Source organism: Gymnoscopelus braueri (assembly GCF_963280865.1).
Source record: "Gymnoscopelus braueri genome assembly, chromosome: 12".
Lineage (NCBI taxonomy): Eukaryota > Metazoa > Chordata > Actinopteri > Myctophiformes > Myctophidae > Gymnoscopelus > Gymnoscopelus braueri.
In genome coordinates, this window is record NC_137614.1 from 17302879 (window position 1) to 17319015 (window position 16137).

Sequence of the window (16137 nt, forward strand, 5' to 3'; positions counted from 1 at the left end):
TGCACTTACATATATCGCGTGAGTGACAGGTGCGTCACAGCGTTTTCTTGAATCCGCTGGCTGCAAAAAACTGTGGCTGCGCACAACCTGCGTTTAACAGCGGCCAGCCAACTCTTGGTGGGAGCGCGCCCTAAAGGGATATTTCACTTTCAAAAAAACTTTGGGTCATTTTATCGTCTACTCAGGCTTTTGTGAGCCCCCCAGAACGTTTTTAAGTTGCTTGATTCATTATTTAGATATTTGATATTCATTTTATCAGACACGCCCCCTTCCTATACAAACCCATTATAACTTCAAACTCCATTTTTAGCATGTTAGATTAATCAAAAACACCCGTCCTTGGTTCTGGTGACTCACCCTGCCCTCCTAATACGCTAGGGGCCGTGTTTTTTCAATAACTTTTTTCATTTAATTTAAAAAAATAAATTAAATAAAAAATTTAAATTAAATAAACGAAAAAGGTAATCGAAAAAACACGGCCCCCTCACGTTTTAGGAGGGCAGGGTGAGTCACCAGAACCAAGGACGGGTGTTTTTGATGAATCTAACATGTTAAAAATGGAGTTTGAAGTTATATTGGGTTTGTATAGGAAGGGGGCGTGTCTGATAAAATTAATATCAAATATCTAAATAAGGAATCAAGCAACTTAAAAACGGTCTGGGGGGCTCACAAAAGCCTGAGTAGACGATAAAATGACCCAAAGTTTTTTTGAAAGTGAAATATCCCTTTAAGTACAGTTCTTGATTAAATGTACTTAGTTACTTTACACCACTGGACAAGAGTTATTTTCCTCAGCTTCCTTACTCATGCAGTTACCCCTGTTTACATTTCTTTGTAACTGATGTGACTAATGTCCTCTATCTACTAGGCCTTGAGCACATTGAGCAGGATGAGAGGGTATCCATGGGCAACGATGGCAACCTATACTTTTCCAATGCCTTAGAGATGGACAGTCGTCGAGACTATTGCTGCTTCGCCCATTTCGCCAAGATACGAACCATCGTCCAGAAGAGCCCCATGGCTGTGGTGGTCAACAACTGTAGGTTCACAGAAATAGTCCATGTTGCTTTATCTAATAAATGTGCTCGAATTCTTTAACAAAAAAAAATTAAGATCTCAACAGAAACTACTGTTAATAAACACGAGAGTGATTCATAGTAAATGGGCTGGGTCCCAACTTTTCTGCTTACATGGAGCTCATCGTGACTCTTTGCATATTGGCAACATTACCACTTCTTCATGATGACTCAGTGAAAACTACCGTACCCTGTAACAGTGTAATAGCACACCTACTGTAGTTGTATGTTCTCAATACTGCTTTATCCAAAAGATAAGCTATAAGTGAGTAGACCGCAGGTGATTTGTTTGAGCCACTTACTCTTTTCTCAAATTAGCAGATCAAGAAGATTGCTATGTTTTGTCATAGACTGAAAACGTCCCTTGCAAATACCACATACCAAGGAGTGGGGCATGCCTTGTCATGCTTAAGTTTATTTTCATGTGCAGTCAGTCTGTTATGGCAGTAGTTTAGGCATACAGTATATGGCAATGAACACAAGCCCCTTGTTAGATCAGTATTGATCCTGCTTAATTTGACTTGAACCTTAAACCTGATAGCAAAGTGGATAACGTCAAATATGAATGTTCAGATTTCATGCAAGCCTTCATAACAGAGATAACAGACCAAGCTTTTTGATGTAATGTTTGTTCAAAAGATATAACAGTCTGCATGCTTAAAATATGTTTAACAGCCATAAACTCCTGTGTTGATGGAATGTGCATTGATTAAGAAATACATCCAAGTGACCAAGCTATTCTGTTGCAGCCAGTGACACCCCAGAGAGAAGACCTAGCCTCTTGGTGCCCTCTGGTGTTCAGACAGAGGTAGTGCTGGTGAAGGGAGAGGAAGTGAAGTTGGAGTGCATAGCAGAGGGATTGTACGTTTCTAATTATCATCTGAGGATCAATTATATTCCCATTGTACTATGATCTATCATCAGTCAGTATTTACCAGCAACCTTGGCTTAATACTTTGCCATTGTGTTATGCAGCCCGACTCCTAAGATGGACTGGATCAAAATGGGAGAGAAACTCCCTGGACGCACAAACATAAAAAACTTCGGGAAGCTATTGACCATATCTAATGTAAACGAGAGGGACCATGGAAAGTACATGTGTAAGGCCAAGAACTCTGTTGGGGAAGTTGTCCACTACTTTGATGTAATCGTGGAAGGTAAGTCAACACAAATGGTAGGGGTACAACAGATATTATATATCAATTAATAGATTGTATTATGATGAAAATACAATTAATTGATACATATATACATATATAGACACAGTAAGTGTATAGAAGACGGTTTTAAGAAATTATTTAAGGTGATATGTTTGGTCCCTGCATTTTGACTTATCTTTTCAAACAGGAGTTCATTGAAATTAAGTGCGGCATTCACAGCTGCCTAACATCACATAAACACCTTTTTTCATCAACATGTTCTAGAGCCCCCAAAATGGTTGACAGAGCCTCCTCAGGACCAGCTGGCTCTGATCAAGACAGATGTTCACATCAAGTGTGCAGTTGTCGGGAAACCACGGGTGGAGATCACATGGAGGAGGAATGGACAGATTTTAAACGGTAATGGCCCCTCACCCCACTCATTCTGTCTTTTCCCCTAATTAGATTTTTTTTCTGTGCTTAATTTACTTAGAAAACCCTTTCCTTTTTTGTTTTTTTGGGTGCAGTTATTGTACACTGTTATCAGACAATTTGCCACAAAGTCTGCTTGCCTGCAAAATATTCCCATGTTGATGTCCATTGCCAATAGGATGGGGTGGATCTGTTCCCAGATACCACAGATGATATACTGTAGTACACTATTCACTAAAAGGTTTCTAAATGGAACTGAAAAGGTTTAGCCAGCTTCATTTATGACCCCATAAAACCACATTAGGCCGACTGGTTCAATGCGGCAGTCATCATTTGGACGGGGCTTCTGGGTTGCTCAGCAGGCTAAAGTGAATACCATGTCCTTTCATAGTCACAGGTTTGAATCTATGTTGCGTGTAAGACCTATATATCACCCATTATACCCATCAGTCTCTCTTGCTTACTATTTGATTAAACTAGAAAAGCACTCTGTGGCTCTGAAAATGAGGGGCTCTCCCTCAATGTTATCCTAAGATTTGAATAAAGGTGGATGGCAGTAACTGACTTTGGAACTGGAGTACAGCATGGAGTGTGGACTGGTAGCTGGAGAGGTGTCAGTTCACCTCCTAGGCACTGCTCCTCAGTGCCACTATGTGGCAGCCCATCACTCTGCCATTTATCCACATGCATGACTATAGGCCCTGTGTGTGTATGTCTGTATTTCAGGCTTATTTGTGTGTAAAACTGAGTGGAGAAAAAAAAAATCCCTGTGGGGATTAATAAAGAACAAATTTGAAAGAACAATAGGGGGCTGGTGGAAGCATCATGTGGCCCTCTGGTGGCTGCCTTTATACATGTAGCTCAGGGAGAAAGGCTTGACTTCTCCATAGGAAATATTTGATGAAAAGGAATGCATCACATTAAATGTGAAAGTAATTCGGGCTCCGTATAAAAGAGTGAAACTTCACTAACTTTACTGTAATAACTGTAGACAGCAGTTGAGAAATAGAAAGTGAGTTGTGAACTGCAAAATTCTTAAATCGTATTAATTTTAAAAGAAGAAAAGAAAAAGAACCTTCTGTTCGGTTGAGTTTGTTAGTTGGATATAGCAAAACTGTATTTAAAAAAACACAAATTAAACCCATCAACAACATGAAACACACTTTAGAATCAGCATGTGTGCATTCTCAGCCGTATCTGACCACAACATGATCCCCCATGGTTCAGTGTACTCTGCATAATTTCCAAGTGTTTTTTTCTTTTCTTTTCAGATGACACTTCAAGTGACCTGCGTGTGTTGGACGACACCCTGGTGCTGCACAATGCCAGGCCAGAGGACAGCGCTGTCTATCAATGTGAAGCTTCCAACAGACATGGCAGCCTCCTGGCCAATGTTATGATCATGATCATGAGTCAGTACTATAGCTTCTACATTACATACTCCTTTTATAGACTATCAAGTCTTGAGAAAATAAAAGTAGGAAGTAGGAAGTGGGTGATTGTTGTTTGATGTGTGACAGACAATGCAAAAAAAATACTGTCTATCTTCATAGCTGTGGTATCACACACCCCCCACACACACACACATACACACAGACTCTTTGAGCTAGAAGACTAGGGTCTTTCATGTAGTAAGACGGTTCACAGCATTGCAGAGCCTCAAGCATTTCCTTTGCACTTTTCACTGCCATTCTCCTCACTGACAGTTGGTACATATTCCATGTCCGGCAGATGTTCTTGGACTAACTTCAAGCAAACACTACTCTGTGCATGACATACTGTAACTCATGAAAGTTTACAAAACACCACCTGTTTTATGATGGCAGTTCATGTCTTTTTCTCACAGCACAGAGTGTTCTGTGTGCTTTACCAGCTAAAAAAACAACCCTGTGAATTCCTTGTTAGATACAGCATTCACATATTGTACTGTTGACCAGATTGCTGCACCCCAATTTGCCAAAATCCAAAATACACCCATAGTGACGTACTAATTCTTATTGCAGATAAGAGTACAGAGTGTAGTTCTATGTTTGGAACTAAAAAGGGTAGATAGTTTGCCTGCCTTGTATACAATATGGCCCCTATAATGGTTCTAGATTGAACCACTTAATATGGTTTATGTGGCTCCATGTCAGGGGCCATATAGAACCGTTTTAGATTCTTTATTGGACCGTTCAGTTCTGTAAAAGAGTGCCACATAGGGTTATTTTTTACAGAACCATATTAGGATTTAGTGTCCTAAGATCAAGCCAGCTATAAAACCTTGTTACAGTTACATACTGAATCCTTTTTAGTTAGAGTGTAGGTTGCTGATTCTTCTTCTCTCTGCCAATAGATATGGCTCCTCTAATGCTGACCAGGGACAACTACATGTATTCTGTGGTGCAGGGACAAGCTGTGATGATGAACTGTAGTGCCTTCAGCTCTCCACCACCACACTTCAAATGGTGAGGTCTTAGAGCACTTTAACTACTTGGAAACCTAGCTCCCCTCTTCTGGGGCAAACATTCAGCAAAATATCTACAAGCCCACAACGCATTGTGTTGCGTCAACTATGGATATACAGTAGTGGTTAAAATGTACACTGCGCACAGGTATATTGTATGTGTTGCTGAGTTTAGTGCACAGAAAATAACCTCTTGCACCATACACACAGCACACAGGGAGAGCAAAACAACGGGAGCTTTTATCCTCATATTATCTGATGTGTTTTCCTGCATCTTGCACCTTCCTTCTCATAGTTTACACCTGAGGCCATATGAACGTTCCTAGTAGGCCTAGTAGAACACAAATTAAAAGAGAGTGGGAGAAATTGGCTTCTGCAATAAATATATTTATGCTTACTGCATTGGTTCAGAGCAGTGCATTGTGGGAGAAATAACAAGTGGTGGGACTTCAAAGAAAAGACTAAAAGCAAACTGGCATGGCTGGTGTCCTCGACCAGATAACTGTCAGTGGCATCGTCACCCATGTCCACACAGCGATGGCCAGACTTTGTTTTGTTGTTGAGAATTTTATTGCCCAATGATTAATGATTTATCCCAGCTGGGTAAAAGTGCACTGAACCAGAGACATTAAAATTTCATCTAAATATAATGGGAAATCATTCTTATCAGTTCTTGAGATGAATACACCATGAGCGCACAAATGTTAATGTTGCTATGAAATATTATTGGACTCATAATACAGACTATTACACCGAGTTTAAGAACAGCAAAACACATCGTTACTGCATAATCTCTCATCGGTGCCAAAACACATATCTGCGTACAGGACCTGCAGAGTATGTGGAGTGGTACGCACCTTCTCACGTTTGCTTTTCATGAATTCCAATCTTTGCATAGATTTGTGGTCAGCATCAATTTCACGAATACACAGTACACACCCTTCATACATATAGCCCTGTAGTTTATTATGACCACATCTGAATTTGCACTCGTTTCACATCATCTAGTTCTGTCCTGTTTTTCACCACCCTGTTGTCTGTCGTTCTGTAAAGTAAAATGTGCAGTAGTGCACAGAATTGCTTTCAGCCCACACAATCAGACTCTCATCTAGTCATTCTATTAATTTCAAACCTATTCATCATGTTTGCGTGCCGTGGTGTTATGTTGACACTGGTCTTTGAAGAGATAATCATCTTCTTTTGGAGCAGAACTGCCCTTATTTAATCCCGGCAACAGCTCCAAAAAGGAGAGATGAGATTTGCTATTCAGACATTTGCTATTCAACGTTTCTCAGATTTTGCCCCAGACATGTAGGGATACCAGCTCTCTATCTGCTAGATCTTGTTCAATTCTATTATTATCATGATAGCGTTGGCTTAGTCAGATATGTTTTGAACCAATGTACTTACCACTTACCTTATCTCATCTCCCTTTTCTTAAGGGCTGGGATAAAATCTCTTTAATTAAAGTTCCATTAAGTTCCAATATCTACATTGTTTAAGTAAAGCAACGTTCTTATCATGGATTCATCATTTTATCAGAGCAATTAACTCATAAATCAGATAGGAAAACCACGTTATGTTAGCAATGCATTTTATTTTTCAAATATTGCAGCAAAATCCACTCCAAATTGATTGAACTGGAAATGAAATAACTATAAGCATAAACATGGCCTAAAGCCTAGCTTATACTGATTTTCAAGTTTAAATCGTGACTAATTGAGGTTATTTTCAGCGAGCCACACAGTCGTACAGTGAAGTGTAAATTAGGCCTAAGCCTGACTTGACACAAACGTTCAAACACTGCTTGTGAGAAATTCTAAACATCCCGACTTATAGGTCATTGGTTCTCAAAAGTGGGGTCCGGGGACCCCCAGGGGTCCTTGGGGAGGTTCCAGGGGGTCCCCAGTAAAATTTGTTAAAACAGCATCACAATAACTTTAACCACTTTATCCATTTATATGTTGGCTATTCAAAAATAGCAGATCTACAAGCTCACTTGCTTTACATCTGTTATTTTTTAGAATTATTGAAAAATATTGACTTAAAGAAACAAACATAAATCTTCTCTTCTCGGGGTCCCTGGAATAAAACATTTTCAGATGGGGGTCCACGGTCAAATATATATCAATTTGGGGGTCCTTGGCACGTCTGAGAACTACTGATATAGGTGATATATGATAGCACCAGGATGTGTGTGTTTTGAGTAGACCCACTATCTACTTTATTATGGCTCAGGAGGAACAGCGGTTCGATCCCCGCCCGGTGTCCTTGAGCAAGAGACTGAACTTCTAACTGCTCCCGATGAGCAGGTTGGTGCCTTGCATTGTTTCCTCTGCCGAGTGCCGCGCTATGAACTTGTAGATCTGCAATTTTTTGAAAAATCGTGGAAGATTTGTGCAAATCTTTGATTATATATATTTTTAAAGCGAACATTTGTAACTCAAATCTTTGCTTCTGGGGGGTCACTGGAACAAAAATATTTTCAGATGGGGGTCCGCGGCCAAATACATATCATTTTGGGGGTCCTTGACATGAAAAAGTAGTTTTTTTATTACTTATGTTGCTATAATATCAGTGGTTCTCAAACTTTTTCACAGTTTTTCAAAAATAGCAGATCTACAAGCTCATAGCGCGGCACTCAGTGCCACGCTATGAGCTTGTATATCTGCTATTTTTGAATAGCCAAAGAAATCTTAAAATGACACAGATGTGTTCCCGGACTTAATGGATTAACTGCATGTATGTTCTTTTTCTCCCTAGGTCCCAAAAAACTGTTGAGGGGGAAAGATTCACCCATTACCCAAATGGGTCTTTACAAATATCTGGAGCAGCAAGAGAGGACAGTGGAGAGTACGTCTGTTTAGCCAAGAACTCAGAGGGGGAGTCAAAAGTCACCGCTTTGCTAGACGTGAAAGGTATTTCAACACTACTATAGGGTGTTTGTTCATGAACAGGAGTCTACCCGTCTCTCCATCTCTTTAGCAAACAGAAAATGCATTTACAGGTCGAGAACAGAGAGAACTCATACAGTACAGGATAAACCAGCGAAATTGGAAGTGATGACACAAAGAAATGAGCAGACAAAATTGGAACTGGAACTGGAACACTATAAAATTGAAGCTGATAAATGGGTACTCTCTCCTGATTGGCTGAAATTGGCAACCCACCTGAACATGTAGATAAAGGGAATGAGGTGCTGGAGCATCACTGACTGTTAAAAGTATTTTTTATTTACACTTTGCTTTATCATAATGAAAATATATTTTCTGTTTATTAAAGAACTGGAGAAACGGGGAGACTCCTTTTACGGAGCAAACACTATCAATGATTACTATCAGAATATAAAGTTTTGAAAACTTTTGTTTTAACGAAAAAATAGCACTTACACTACCTTTAACCATGTATAGAGATAATAGCGTTTTAATTTATTCATAGATAATTGAGGTGGCCCTGGTTTTAAAATCTGTTAATGGCTTTAAAAGTCGATAAGAATAAGAAATAAGAAATATAGTCACGAAGTAGTGATTCAGGGTTTCAAGCCAACACGGACTGTGAAAGTTGAAAGCTGCAAAGAAGGGTCTAGACCAGGCCTGTCAAACTCGCGGCCCGCGGGCGTTTTGCGGCCCGCGGAAAGGTCCATAGCGGCCCGCGAAATACTTTGAAAAATAGTAAATTGACACTACATCTAACAGACATAAAGTCGCAGTTTGCATTGCTGTGCTGCCAAGCAGCTCGCCCCTCGCCCCTCCCCCACTCGCTGCTACTTGACTGAGTACCTCTGATCGCCCAGGCATTGTCTAACCAGCTGCGGAATGTTCTGGCTGATTGGCTCGTTAACAGTCTATTCAACTAGTCTCTTTGATCGTCACACAGGAGTCAGCCCAGCACGGACATGTACTCTCTCTCTCTCTCTCTCTCTCTCTCTCTCTCTCTCTCTCTCTCTCTCTCTCTCTCTCTCTCTCTCTCTCTCTCTCTCTCTCTCTCTCTCTCTCTCTCTCTCTCTCTCTCTCTCTCTGTCTGTCTGTCTGTCTGTCTGTCTGTCTGTCTGTCTGTCTGTCTGTCTGTCTCACACACACACACACACACACACACACACACACACACACACACACACACACACACACACACACACACACACACACACACACACACACACGTAGTGCAGTGTTATGAAAATAACTGCTCCCTGACATTAAGTTTGTTAAAGCAAAGAGATGTCAGGTGTCTGGGAGCAGCAAGTGATTTAGATGAAATTTCATGCTGGCTACACCATGTAAATTTGCCATTTTTGAAAATATAATAATGGTAATAGGTAGTTAGAAGCATTAATCATATATGTGTTAAAAACGTATAAATGTATCAAAGCTGCTTCTTTTATTTCTCAGGAGCTTGCCCAGTGAAATCCTCAGTATTAATTGAACTCAGAGCGTATTTAACATTCAATCTGGGAAAGCATCTAGCAGATATACAAGCTCATAGTGCGGCACTGAGTGCCACACTATGAGCTTGTAGATCTGCTATTTTTGTAAATGTAAATAATTAAAGTAGCTAATCTTCATAAAACATTTTTTAAAGTGATATACTGTAGTTATAGCAGTGACTGAGATGTAGTGGAGTAGAAAGTTCTGGAAATTGGAAATACTCTAGTAAAGTAAAACTACGTCAAATCTTTACTTAGGTACAGTACTTGAGTAAATGTAATTAGTTACTTTACACCACTGTTCTATAAATGTAATTATTTAACCACCCACACACATTACCAGGTATTGTTTAACTTCAAATTATTCTACTTAAAATGGTTTATAATAATAAGGGTAATAATAATAATAATAATAATTAATATTATTAATATTATTATTATTATTATTATTATTATTATTATTATTGTTACAAATTGCATTGTTTGTTTTCTGAGACAAGACAACAGATTGAAAAACAATGCTGTATAACTGAATGCGTGTGAGCGCGCATGTGCGTCCGCAACTGGTTCCTGCCCACCTCAAGTCACCATTTGACCAATCTTGCCCGGACACCAAAATGAGTTCGACACCCCTGGTCTAGACCTTTGACAGTTTCCTACACCTGTATTAAAGATAACTAACAGGTTTTATGGCAGTCAAACAGACATTCATTTATTTATGGCCATATCTGTGCCAGGCCACATCCTCGTTTTTTGCAATGCTGTCATCCTCTACTGTTCAATTCAAAAACATTTTAGGGACATGTTTCAACAGATCCACCTAGTTTGGTGTTATTTGGACACACAACTTCTGCAGTGTTATGAAACATATCCCTGTGAGTTTCGTAATGATTGTATCTTTTAGGTACTTATGTAGACATACAGTATCCTGCACGTTTTGTGATGATTGGCCCAACAGTTGTTAACTTTGGGCTATTTATCTGCTGAGCCATGCACTTTTGAAGTTCTATAGTCAATGTCTTCAAAACTAAATGTGATATTAACAAGTTGAATCTAGTCATCCAGAGTAGTAGATTTTCTTTGGCCAATTTGAGTATACATATGCGTATGTAGGAAGTTTTTCCTACATCACTTTTTTAGTGAATAAAATGTTATTTTGTCCAATCTGAATAGTAGAGTATGTTAATACAATAGCATTTATACAATTGGGGTGGTTGTATTTGGTCTCCCTGCTCTTCTATTGAGACATTTAGATCCTGTGTGTAGGTTGGACATGACCTTTGACAAGATCCTGTTTCTGGTTTGACCCGAATTTTGACCTGAAGGAGACCCAGATTCAAATACAGGGTTGAACATGATATGTTACATAGTGCAGCTTTAAACTTTAATTATTACACCCCCTTCAGGCTGATTGAGGTAATTTGTGATGTGCATGTAATGCACACAACTTACAATCATTGGTGAAAAGTTTATGTCTCTAGCATTTACCTTCTCACAGGAATTGCAAAACTGCAGCAGGAGAAGAAAATGTGAATAAAAACGGGGGTCTCAGACCTTTGGGATTGAACCCCTAAATAGGCAATAGCCAGTAGCTTGTTTTGCATCTAAACTCTACATTTTGAATCTAGTCTTTTCAAATATAATCTTATGGAAAGCAATTATAATATACTTTAGAATATTGCATAATAAGTGCAAATTATCCGTAAAATTGCATTCATCAAGGAATCTCTTTTTAATTATTTTGCAAACTAGGAAGGACTTTCTAAGTTATATTCACATCACATGGAAAGTAGATACTTCACCAAAAACTGATATAGACATAAACAAATGAGAAAAAGCATATACAAACTCTGTGATGCTCCTCATATGCTCCAGTCAAAGAAAATGTTGTATTTATCTGCTTCTTTCTGTCTTTCTATTTCTTGCCTGTTGGTTGTTTTGTTTACAGATTCCACTAGAATTGTGGATCCACCCCAGGACTTGCGTATTGTCAGTGGAACCACAGCCCAGCTGAAATGCAGTGCTGATTATGACAAGACCCTGGGGACCAGCTTTCAGGTTTTATGGACTAAGGACGGGGAGGACATCCCTCTAGGCTCCCCAGAACATTCCAGGTGCAGTCTGCCTCACATTTCCTGTCAGCTTTATAGATTTGATGTAAAATACAAATTATATATATATAAATTAGATAGAAGATAGATATACACACACATATGTATATACTATATACTATATACTGTACTAGAGTTCGGGCCGCTAAGCAGCCCTCACACCTACATTGCACATTGAGATCTCTGTATCTGTCAGTCCATGTCCCTTTTATGCCCATACATATACTGTATATATATATATATATATCCCTGATGTCATCAGTATATGCCCATATATGGGTATGCCCCCTTTTTGTTGAATGATTTGTTTGCTCCTGATGCCACGAAGACACATTGAGGTTAGACAACACACTCCATATTTGGGCGTCTGCATTGGGAACTCCTTATAATATAAGGAGCCATAACCATTTTTGTGGTCAGAGCCCCGTTGGCGCAATTGGTTTGCGCGTCAGTCTAATAAGCTGAAGGTTGTGAGTTCGAGCCTCACATGGGGCAAACTTTTGGATTTACAAATTAAATTTAGGTTTTCATAATGTGCTGGTGCTTTATAGCAGCATAAACCAACCATATTATGGTTATGGTTATGGCTGAGTCCCCGTCTGCTGGCCGGCCAGCCGGCCGGTCCTCCCTGAAGCCAACTTTAATATAGGATATTGTTGGTTGGTTGGCTGGCTGAATAGTTCATAACGGTATGTCAATAAGTTGTATAATAACTTGACTGAATGTGCTTTCATCCGTTTTCATATGTAGACACTTTGCGAATGACGACATGCTGCAGATCATGAATGTCAGCCAAAGCGACCAGGGAACATACACATGTTTTGCCAGGACTAACCTAGATGAAGACGCTGCCTCAGCAGTCCTCACAGTGCTCGGTAAGAGAGGCCACTACATAATGCATGATATTCATGGCATATTGTTAACACATCCTTGGAATGGAGTCCAATGTAGACAATAACATTGATAATTCAAAAGCCACTCTCTTGCTTATATCTGTGTAGAATTGTTGTTCAACGCCATGTTTAGATTCTCCCCAGATGTTACATGTAATTGACTGGTAGCAACTAACGATATTCAAATTTTGCTGTGTATTGTGTGCCTCAGATGTGCCCGATGCACCAAGGAAGTTGAAGTTGTCTGAACAGAAGTTGCGGAGCGTTCATTTGTCCTGGGTACCTGGCAGAGACCACAACAGTTCTGTAGCAGGTAAAGAGCTACAAGTATCAGTTGCACCTCTCAGAGAAGTGATTGAAATTGTTGAATTGGATATGCTCAAAACAAAATGATACAACAACACACCTAATCTGATGTAGCTTTCCCTTTTGTTGTTTAACCCATCAAGACCTGAGGCCGATTCTACAAGTGCGTTCTAAATCAGTAGTTCTCAAGCCTTTTCGTGCCAATGGAGCCCCAAATTGATATATATTTGTCCGTGGGCCCCCATCTGAAGATGTTTTGTACCAGGGAGAGCCCTAGAAGAGAAAATTTACATCGAAAAAACCCTGGCAGCAGCTAAAAAAAAAATAGCAGATGTACAAAGCTCGGCTGTGAGCTTGTATATCTGCTATTTTTGAGAACCACTGTTCTAAATCCTAAGAGTTTTTATGAAAAACGTATTTATACGCTATATATATCTAAAATCTAAAATGACACAGATACTTTCCCGGTTTGAATGGGTTAATGTACATACCTACGTTGAAGCCCATTTGGATAGTGTCAACATTTAATTTAAAACCTGTTTCTATATTCACGTTCAAGTTGAACTTTCTAAATAAGCAAATGTGGTTTTGCTTACAGTCAAAATGTTGCTTAATTATGCACAATATTTTGGACGAGAGTTTATTAAGTGGAATCACAGAGAGAAACGTTATGGCTTCCTCAAGAACGTTATCATTGTTTTTTAAGATAATGCTTCTGACAGTTGCAGTAAAACATTTTTTTTATACTTTGATTCTTTTTTTCAAAAACATTAAACAGTTTTTTTGGGGCCCATTTGGAGAGACAGTTTGAGTAATATTTTCTGAATGCCTATTAATGGTGTGCTGGCAATAGTAATTGCTATAATTATAATCTTGTGTTATTTTCGATTATTTATTATGGAAGGGTGGCTGAGCAGAAACTGTACTAGATATCACAGGCATATTTTAAACCTAAGTTGTTTTAGATATAGCGGAACGTATTTGTCAAATCATTCAAATCTGTCACATTTACTTCCTTGCTATTCAGTTTATAATAACTTTGAATTTCAATGCCACTAATATGGGAAAAGTTACACTGATAAATAATACTATATCAGCTTATTATCATGTTTATCAATAATTCAGTGGTTTTTAATATTGGTGATTAGATAAAAATTATGAGATGCTCATATTCACGCAAAGGCACAATTTATTTTTGTGAGAATATGAAATATATTTCCAAGCTCCTGTGAGTATTGTGCAAGTGTTGGTTAGTGGTCTAATTTAATGTTTTTTTTCTATTCCACAACATAACATAATGGTACATAACTATTTTCAAATATCATTATGATTCTCTGAAGTATCTCTTCATATTAATTTATTCTCAAGCTGCCATAACCTGATTGCCTCTCTGAAATATCCCCTCTTGGCTCAGTGAAAATGATGTGCACTATTTTGATGAGCACAGATGCACGCCATTTGCAACTCTGAGCGTGTACAAATGTAACCAAATGGACCCGGAAGGGTCCATTTGGTTACGTTTGTACACGCTCAGAGTTACATTGGCTCACCTTCATTATTTGACTGTGTAGACTTCGTAGTGGAGTATGAAGAGGACCAGTGGGAGCCCGGCAGATGGAGGGAGCTGAAGAAAGTGCCCGGTAACCAGGCAACAGCAGAGCTGCTGCTGCACGGACATCTCAACTACCAGTTCAGAGTGTATGCTGTCAACGGCGTTGGAACAGGGCCCCCCAGCGAGCCTACAGAGAGATATAAAACCATCCCTGCTGGTGGGACTCATTCCCTGTTATCATTCCCCTTTTTTGTCCATTGTGGTCAGCTATTGTGAGCGTATGTAAAATGTTCACGTTACTTTTTGTTATGACTTGCACAATTGATAAGTTATACAGTTATACATTTAATATTTTATTAGACAAAAATGCACGAAGGATAAAAGGATAACACCAAAAAAGTCCCCTCCATTGGGGTCCTGGTTGAAGATTTGCACCAGGGTAGGGATTAGATTAATGCCACTGTTAGTAATAGTACTGTACTTATTAGTTGCATGAGTTGTTCATAATTGTTTACAGTCTATTTATTTTTTGCTATTTTTTCCAGTCTTTTTCTGCCTTTATTGAGAGTAGCCCAGAAGTCGAACAGGGGACTCAGTGTGAGGCATCAAAGCCCATGAGCTATGGGCCCTACCCAGTTTATAGCTTATTTTATCTGAGAAATAAGACTATTCACAGAATGTTTTAATGCCATGCTAGAGTTATGATTGCGAGGAAAATCATTCAATATTTATAACAAATTTCTCCAAAGCTCCCGATAGGAACCCAGACAACATCAAAATCCAGGGCCATCTTCCTCATCAAATGGACATTAGCTGGGAGGTGAGGTGGAAAAAATATGTTTCAACCCAATTAAAGAAATCAATCATACAGTATAAATTCATGTTTAATGTCTGCACCTCCTGTTTTAGCCTCTGTTGCCAATTGAGCACAATGGCCCCGGCTTGGAGTACAAGTTGAGCTATAGGAGACTGGGCGTTGAAGACGAATGGAAAGAGCACCTGGTCAAAAGACACTCCTTTGTGGTGAAGAACACGCCTACGTTTGTCCCCTATGAGATGAAGATTCAGAGTAGGAACAGCCATGGTTGGGGACCAGAGCCCAAAGTTGTCACAGGCTACTCCGGGGAAGATGGTGAGTCCTGGACCTTAACCACTTAAATCCCGTATGGGTAACCGGAGTCCCTCAGGGCTCAATACTAGTGTATTTTCTGTTTTCTGTTATTGTGGGGAAAGCTTTCGCTGAAAATAGCGATCGACAAGCTCTCAATGCGACGCAACGCGTTGCATTGTGAGCGAAAGCTTTCCCCACAATACCGATGCTGGGGTTTAAGTGGTTAAACTGCAATGTGTGATTCTAATGCTTTAATAACATCTGATAAACATCTTCACCAACAATGAACTGAAATGCACTTTAACATTCAGTATTTCCTCTTAAGAACGCCTGTTAATTTATTTTTATGCACAACCATGCATGAAGTTGTGCCATTTCTGGTAACATACATTTAACCTGAATTAAAACATGTACTGTTGTACAGTATTGTAGGCTCCGTTTCCACTGTAACTCACTGCGATTCTTTATTTTATATCTTTGCCTTCCTACAGTTATCATTTGGCATTGTCTGTGGGAAAATGTGTCAGGTTAGGTTTGTCCTTGCTTTTGTTTTCTTCCTTTTCTCCCATTGAGTTACCTATGTGTAGGTGTACAATATGGAGTTATACCCTGTGTACAGTACTGTAGGTGTGCTACAGGGAGTTAGCC

At 39.3% G+C, this 16137-nt stretch overlaps 1 protein-coding gene across 6 annotated transcripts in view; it reads left to right on the forward strand.

Moving 5' to 3' along the window:
* Window positions 1-16137, forward strand: part of LOC308096262 (neural cell adhesion molecule L1-like protein) — a 92449-nt gene that overhangs the window by 45929 nt on the left and 30383 nt on the right. For all 6 annotated transcript variants that reach the window (XM_080443633.1, XM_080443637.1, XM_080443638.1 and 3 more), the window contains exons 6-18: window positions 869-1039; window positions 1826-1937; window positions 2052-2233; window positions 2501-2635; window positions 3919-4059; window positions 4983-5094; window positions 7857-8011; window positions 11465-11630; window positions 12378-12502; window positions 12732-12833; window positions 14398-14595; window positions 15128-15198; window positions 15288-15510. In XM_080443633.1, coding sequence (XP_080299759.1) covers window positions 869-1039; window positions 1826-1937; window positions 2052-2233; window positions 2501-2635; window positions 3919-4059; window positions 4983-5094; window positions 7857-8011; window positions 11465-11630; window positions 12378-12502; window positions 12732-12833; window positions 14398-14595; window positions 15128-15198; window positions 15288-15510 — 1893 coding nt within the window. The remainder of the gene's footprint in view (window positions 1-868; window positions 1040-1825; window positions 1938-2051; window positions 2234-2500; window positions 2636-3918; window positions 4060-4982; window positions 5095-7856; window positions 8012-11464; window positions 11631-12377; window positions 12503-12731; window positions 12834-14397; window positions 14596-15127; window positions 15199-15287; window positions 15511-16137) is intronic.